General features: G+C 47.5%; 1 protein-coding gene across 2 annotated transcripts in view; it reads right to left on the bottom strand.

Moving 5' to 3' along the window:
• Positions 1-5937, bottom strand: part of SPINT2 (serine peptidase inhibitor, Kunitz type 2) — a 282081-nt gene extending 276144 nt beyond the window's left edge. Inside the window, exon 1 of one of the 2 annotated variants that reach the window (XM_085625939.1) lies at positions 5076-5937. In XM_085625939.1, the coding sequence (XP_085482065.1) occupies positions 5076-5445 (370 nt within the window). In that variant the 5' untranslated portion in view covers positions 5446-5937. The remainder of the gene's footprint in view (positions 1-5075) is intronic. The other variant, XM_085625938.1, reaches the window with a different exon arrangement.
• Positions 5938-7507: the final 1570 nt, after the last annotated feature.

Raw genomic sequence — 7507 nt, forward strand, 5'->3', positions numbered from 1 at the left:
TCGCATCGCCCTAAAGCCGGCCCTGGCACTCCATGCTTCTTTAAGTTATATAAATTGCAAGTAACAAAAGGAGGTTTCTTTTGAAAGCAGTAACCTGCTGATCTGTACATACGCACTCTAATCACTTGGTACACGGGCAGACTTACTTCGGCACATGGGTCCATTTTCTTGTTATGAATTCATAAGCAATATATGGAAAAAGCATGTATTAATCTTTCAGAAAAGATACATTTATCTGGTGTAAGTTACTCCTTGAGGAAATGTGCAAAACATTTTCTTTGTTCTATACTGAAAACACAGAGAAGATCTTTCGCCTTACATCTACACTGAATTCTGACAATATTCCCAAACTGAAAACTAGATTTGCCCAAACATATGCATCACACTGGATCTCTGTGGACCAACTTTGTTTGCAAGGTGAAATTCCACCTTTCCAGATTCTGCGAATCAGGAATGGGCTTTTTCTCTCACAAATTCTCATGGAACAGAGGTCTGAAAATAGCTTTGTGATGCTCGACTTTAAAGCATAACCAGATCTTCAGACTAATGATGCCTTTGGACCAGAGCTCATCATCAAAATTCTTGGCAGACAGCATCACCTCTAGGTTGCTAGTAGACACACCCCAGCAATCACATACACTAATTTGCAATACAGCTGCACCTGTTTCCAAGAGGCATATTTAACCCTCTGCACTATTACTTCACATAAGTCAAAACCTCAACTATGCAAAATGCTGATCTCTCTCGGACGATAATTAATCACAGGAGTTATTGTGACATTTATGTGAGCGAGCCTGGTAATTGCCGGGGAAAGAAACGCTGCAGCAGGTGGCAGCTTCAAAAGCGTAATATTCAAGCACGGTGCGTCGGTGCCCCCAGGAAGGTGGCACCGGTGGTCGCACCGCCCTAAAGCCGGCCCTGGCGCTCCATAAGAAAAACACGTGCATTTGCGTTTTAAATGTATGTCCGATCCTTCAGCAACACCCTTTCAAGGCCCATACATGACAGTAACCTGATTCACGGCCCCAAACACCCGGCCTCAATAACATACACAGCGTCCGAATTCCCCTGGCCTTGCCCTTGCCCACTAGCTATAAATTTAATTAAAAAATAAACACTCACCTGCTTCTTGAGTGGTCCGAGATGCCGCCCGGAACGAATGCTAGTGTTCTTCTTAGCCAAAACGAAAGCGGAGACAGGGGGGCGTTGGGCGGCAAAATGCTCCTGGGCTGGCCGCAAACGCGAGGGAGGGAAGACGCACTGCCGTCGGAACGTGCGCGAGGCGAGCGTGCGCGCCTATAAATAATAGGCCAATCACCCTTCAGCTTCCACCCCAACGCTGAAATGGTGATTGGCCCGATTTTTTTTTTTTTGGTCCTGCGCTGTCATTGTAGCCGTACGTAGTAGCGCATGGCATGGGCGCTTCATACGATCCAGTTTGCGGACCCCCTGGGAATGTGTCACGGACCCCTGGGGGTCCACGGCCTGGCGCCTGGCGCTCTAGGGGGGGGCAAGTGCCCCTCCTTGCCCCCCCCTGCGGACGCCCATGGCTAACACTACTGTACTGCTTCAGGGCCTTCACCGTTTTTTCCCCTAAAAATAAAGCAGTACCGGTATCATACCTGGTGTGAGATACAGCCGCAGAAAGGTTGGTGTTTATTGGAGTATGCCCGTTGGTGGTTGGTAACCCTAACAAACGATAAGAGCAGGAAAAAAAATGGACATCTTTCTCTTTTTCTGAGGTGAATGAGGACACAATTTTTTTTATATATCAATATAAATCTAATTTGTAGCTCTGGTGGTTTTTATTTAACATAAGTAGCTCTTATTACAGAAAAGGTTAGAGACCCCTGCTCTGGATGAACAGCTCAAATACACGTCAGGTTTATGTGAACACAAAAAAAAAAAAAAGGGCAGAAGCACCGAAAAACTTCCTTTACATACAGCAATTGAACAATGATGCTCTGCAAACTGGTACAAGTACACCCCTTTCAGACTCCACTCTTATAGCAAGGGTTAATATTCAAGGCAGCACAGGGAGATAGTGTATGTATGGCGGGGGTTAGAGAGTTAGAACTCAAAAGATCAAACAGACAATAAACTACTGTGACCACCCCCCCACCCCTAAAGGCTTCAACAGTTTTTCCAATCCCATTTGGAGGCCAGACTGGGGTATGTATCCCAATATGTGCCCCACCTCTTCTGGGTTAGCAGGAAGCCCATTGGATGTCAGAGACAGTTCCACCCCAAGGGGGGGGCTGACCCATCCTGTCATAAGGTCATGCCAGCCACCCATAAAGCACCAATGCTCTTTCTGATCTGTGTGACTTAAAGCCTGAATATCATATCCATGGCAAGCAAGAGAAATATGGATTTTTTGGGGTGCAAGTTTGGCATATTGGCCAGCCGGGTGTAAAATCCCCTACCCAATTCGCTCTTCCACTGGGTGCCATAACAACGGTCTGTTGTCTGTGTATGGGGGTGATCAATGGCAGCACGGAACCACCCCCGTGTGGTGAACTATCTATCCCCCCCATGGTATGGGGCAGAATTGTGTTTAGCACTTCTGCCTACACTGGAGGTCTAAAAGCCCATCAGTGAAAATGGAGTGACAGTTGGCCATCTTGGCATCAGGCAATATAAATCATCACTCTCCACATGGAACGTGGTGGTTTACCCTCCTCTCGGTAAGCTCCATTGTCAAAACTGCACATAAAGAAATCCCAAATCCTCTCACTTGCCATTGGCTATACTAATTAGGCTCTGGATCGCAGCCAGCAACCAGAGAACCTAGAGACTATGGGGAGTCCATGGTGGCATGCTTTACATGGGCCTCAGCATATTTTCTGACACTGAATACCATGTAAACCAAAGTAAAGGTAAAAACCAAACCCCATATTTAAGTGGCATAAAGCTCTGACAGTTTCAGCCAATGGCCATACCTCACCAACATAGGTTCTCACGTTTCTCCTGAATAAAAGGTTGCCTTCCATATATGAATGGACCTGAAGCATGTCACAGTAACAGACAAAATGTGTACCCTGGTAAAGACCCCCTCTAATATCACAAGGTCCAGGTCTTGACCTGCTCCAGCTGCCAGGGCAACCCACAACTGGGGCACCTGCTTTAGAAGAAATATGAGAAAGCCACGTGGTGGGAATTTTGGTGACACCCTAACTTCCCTTCACGGAAGTATGCAGAAAACCTTTTATGGTTGCAGGCATTCTAGGTAAGAAGACACTGGGGGATCCATTAAGTCACAACAACCTGGACTCCTACATTTGTCTCCTTTTCAGAAATGTCTGGGGTTGGTCAAATTGCCTGGGCATCAGCCAGGCCTGGGCTAAAATACCACATCACCACACATCGCAATGACAGAATTTAAAGGGAAAAAATCTTGATGGTGCATTTTGGTGGCTTTTTCTATCACAGACGAAAAGCCCACCAACACAAGTGGAGAATCCTTATTATCTGGAGTAGTGTGGGAACACTAGGTGGTAGGTAGGGGTGTTGTGGATCACTACAGACGATGGGACTTTCCTTCAAAGACGTGAGGTAAACCTGCAATTTTTAGCACAAGTTTGACTATTTGCAAGGCACATCTTGGTAGGAAAACGAAGTGAAATTCACACCACCATAGACTTCTACAGCCAATATGTGGACGAACTTGGAGTTCTGTACATGCCGAAATGCCCAAATCACATTAAAAATATTTGAGTACAACTTGAACTCTGGGTTACTACATAGAACCAGGGACCTCAGAGTCTGCATGCTATAATAAATCTAGCCAGACTAGGGTGTTTTAAAATGCACGATTCGCCTCGGTCACAGAAACCGAAGCACAAAATCCGACATTCTGCAAAGTATTCTAGCCCCGAGTACTAAAATGCAGCATTTAATGGCGATGGGAGAGCTCGAATCTTAGTGTGACTCTTGCTTTGAAGATGGATGCGACCCATTCATTGAAAATCCGACTCCCCTTCACAAAATTTAAGTCTAGCTGTACCTCTGGTGCGAGTTACCAAGTAATGTTATTTTTCCGATATTAAGTAACGTGATCGCATCACACCTGACATTTTGCAGCTCAACTGGTTGTCTATTGAAGCCAGGATCCGTTTCAAAATAGCTTGCCTCACACATAAAACTCTGCATTTCAACACTCCGGCCTATCTGGCGAACAAGCTTGTTCTTTCTGGATCCAGTCAGAACTTAATAAGTACGTCCGCACTACTCTTGAAGCCTCCTAAATTCATAAAGAAAAGTACGGACAAACGTGCTTTCTCCGGACTTGCACCTAGAATTTGGAACACTAACTACAGAGATTAGAACCAATCCCTCCACTGTCTATTTCAAGAAATAGGGCAAATGGCTTTTCCTGAGGGGACATTAACTGCATCATGTACTCTTTCTCTAGTCTCCTTGTTGACAGATTTTACATTTATCCCAACCTATCTTTCGCTGCGTATTTTTGATTGGATGTTAAACTGTTATTCTACTCTAGGGCCCTTACGCAACTATAATAGATGAATACTTCTTGGGCCGATTACAGATTTGTCATTTACTCTACTTTGCTGTGACGAACCACTATACGATTGTTTTAATGAATGTTTCGGGAAATATTTTGAATAATATGAGAAACTCAACTAGTAGGGCCTTCTACCCGGTATCTGACTTTGGTTTACTCCACGTTTTATAATGTTGACCTCAACTGTTCTAAGTTCATGCATGCTTTTGCCTCTGTGTACAGCGCTCCGATTCCCGCAAGGGTCATGTTCGCACTTTACAAAACTTTTCAAATAAATAAACGCGCTTCAACTAGGTGTTCACATGGAAAGTTACATTTCCGTTACATCACCCAAAGATTATCTTACACCCCACGGTTAAGAGCGTGCTTGTTGAAGCTTTGGTCTATGCCGTTAGGCTCCTGTATGGTCCTCATCTGGCAGTATCGCCTTCTTCCCATACCCCCGCAGGTGGCGCTGGGAGGACTAGTTTCGGTGTAAAGAATAGAGGTGGAGGGGAAGGATAGGAACGAGCCCATGGTTTCACTTGGACTACATTTAGACTGCTCTTACCTGCCAGAGTCGGTTTCCGCCCCACTTCATGCTGGTAGCTCTCGAAGCCTGGGACCGGCCCCAACTCGCACACGTTCACCTCGTTGTATACACAGTCCACCAAGTAGCAGGTCTTCTTTCCGCCGACGTCCTGGATCATAGCCAGGTTGCATCTCTTGTCGGAACAGCAGCGGGTCGTACACTGCTCGGCGGTGTCCACTGGGAAAGTGCCCACATCGCCGGCCATTAGCGGCAGGTTGTCATACTCTACGCCCTGGCCAGGCTTGGACACGAGGGTCAAGGGGCAGGAGGCAGTGCTGTCGGGGGACTGCCCCCACACTGGCAGCACCAACGGCAACAGCAGGAGGAAGGGTAGTCGCCGTGCGGCCATCCTCGATCCGAGTCCAGGCAACAGGGACAAAAGACTAACAGAATCCTCTATTACGAGCGCGCGAGAGGCAGCGCGAGAGGCAGCGCGAGAGGCAGCGCTCGCGGGTTCTAAGCGTCTCGCGGTGGGTCGGTTAGAGTGGTCCGGCGGATTCCTCAAGAGACTAGAAACACAGCTCGAACTTTACTGCGTTGCGGACTGGTCGCGAGCTTCTCCCAAAGTAAGCAGTTGAACCTGTTCAACAGCTGGGAGAGGGCGGTGGGCGGGGCACTAGTAACGTGAAGTCGGACTCGGCAACCAACCCCACCTCGGCATGACGTCACCACGCCGGTAAAAGTACCTGCCTGGCCACTCCTCAAAACATTACCTGCCCAAGTGCCTTGGTCTGTGCTAAGTGCTATCTCTAATGGAAGGGGACAAAAATGTCACAGCAGCCAACCGATAACGCAAGGAAAGCAAGTGATTTAATAAATTGTGTTTTAAGTTCTTGGTGTTGCCTATTTCCTTGGGAGGCACGGGCCTCAACAGGTGTTGGTAGGCGGGCCTTGGAGTCTCCTGCCGCCTTCCTGTGACTGTCCTCAGTTTCCGGTAGGGGAGCGGCCTCGCAGAAACCTGTCGGAGCCGCTTTCTTTCTGTTTTTTGTTGCATATTTATATAGCGCGAATTCGACACGAAGGTATTGGAGCGCTTTACATGCCTGTTTGAAACTTGAAGCAGCCTGTTTACCTCTTTTTATCATGCTTCTTTGATGACTTTGGTAGTCCCTGCTGGACCGTCTCTCTCCTGTATATCTAAATTACCACTTTTACTCTTCCCCCCCCCCATTAAAGCAAGCATTTTTAAGGCAATTGGCCTCACATTTGTGAGTTAGAACTGAAGTGATCGTGTTTGCATAGTACTATTGCAATTTGGTAGATACGGGGGGGGGGGAGCAAGCTGACAAAAGACCACTTTCTGTGTGTGAAAAAGGCTGCTTTATTGAAACAGGTGCATATCACAATTTTCAACCCTTGGCAACTGCCTTTCAAAACTAAGAACCTCACTATACAAGAATTTCCTGACCCCTTGTTCCCCCCCCACCCCTACTATCCCCACATAAGATCCCCCCCACCCCACGAAATACAACATAACATTCCATAACCATACTCTTACCCAATCCTACACAATGTAGCATTTCCAAATCCTAAACTCCCCTGACCCTAATCCCTACCTGCCTTTGTGCTACTGTAACTACCCAACCTCTAATCTAAACTTATCCTACCTGGTTACCCTTTCCCTGCTCCTGCTCACAGACTACCAACATATAACAAAAAACTACAGCCAATCCCGGCCAACTGTCAACCACCCTGCCACCCAGAAAAAGGCGGGAGTGTAGGCGGAGACGCCGCCTCCCCCTTTTTCTGCCCCCCCACAACACCACACCAACTCCCCTCTCAATGCCTATAAACACCCAGTAACCTAGCCAATACCTCTCTCAATTCCAATAGATACAAATCCATCCCCAGCTGGGATAAATGGACCCCGTCATCTCTGAAGAATTCCGGCGTGTCATATCTAATATCTTTATGCGCAATCCTGCAAATTCCCGTCTGCCGACAAAACCTCACCATTTTCGTGTTCAACTTACGCCTGGCCTTATCCACCGCACCCGGGTTAACGGCCCCTCTCCAAACCCTGCGAGGAACAAACTCTGTCCAGACAATAGAACAACCAGCCCACCGAGCGTTAATGAAAGCCAAATCCCTCTTCATGCAACGCATAAGTGCCAAGCCTGTCTCCCTGACCATGTCGTTTTCGCCTAAGTGAAGTACCAGCACATCTGGGCACCTACCAGCCACCAAAATCCAGTTGAGCACCAGTAATAGCTCATTCCACCGCATACCACCCCTGCCACGCCAACCCACAGAAAACAGATCTTTATTGAACCCCACATTTTCCCCAAAATAGCTTGAGCGGGCCTGGAACTGTGCCCGTTTCACAAAAGAATGGCCGACAATCCAAATGGACATCTCCCTGGCGAGGGGACCCATCACCGAACCTAAGCTATGACAGCGCCCCCAGCCAC

This window comes from Triturus cristatus, chromosome 9 (genome assembly GCF_964204655.1).
Source record: "Triturus cristatus chromosome 9, aTriCri1.1, whole genome shotgun sequence".
Taxonomy (NCBI): domain Eukaryota; kingdom Metazoa; phylum Chordata; class Amphibia; order Caudata; family Salamandridae; genus Triturus; species Triturus cristatus.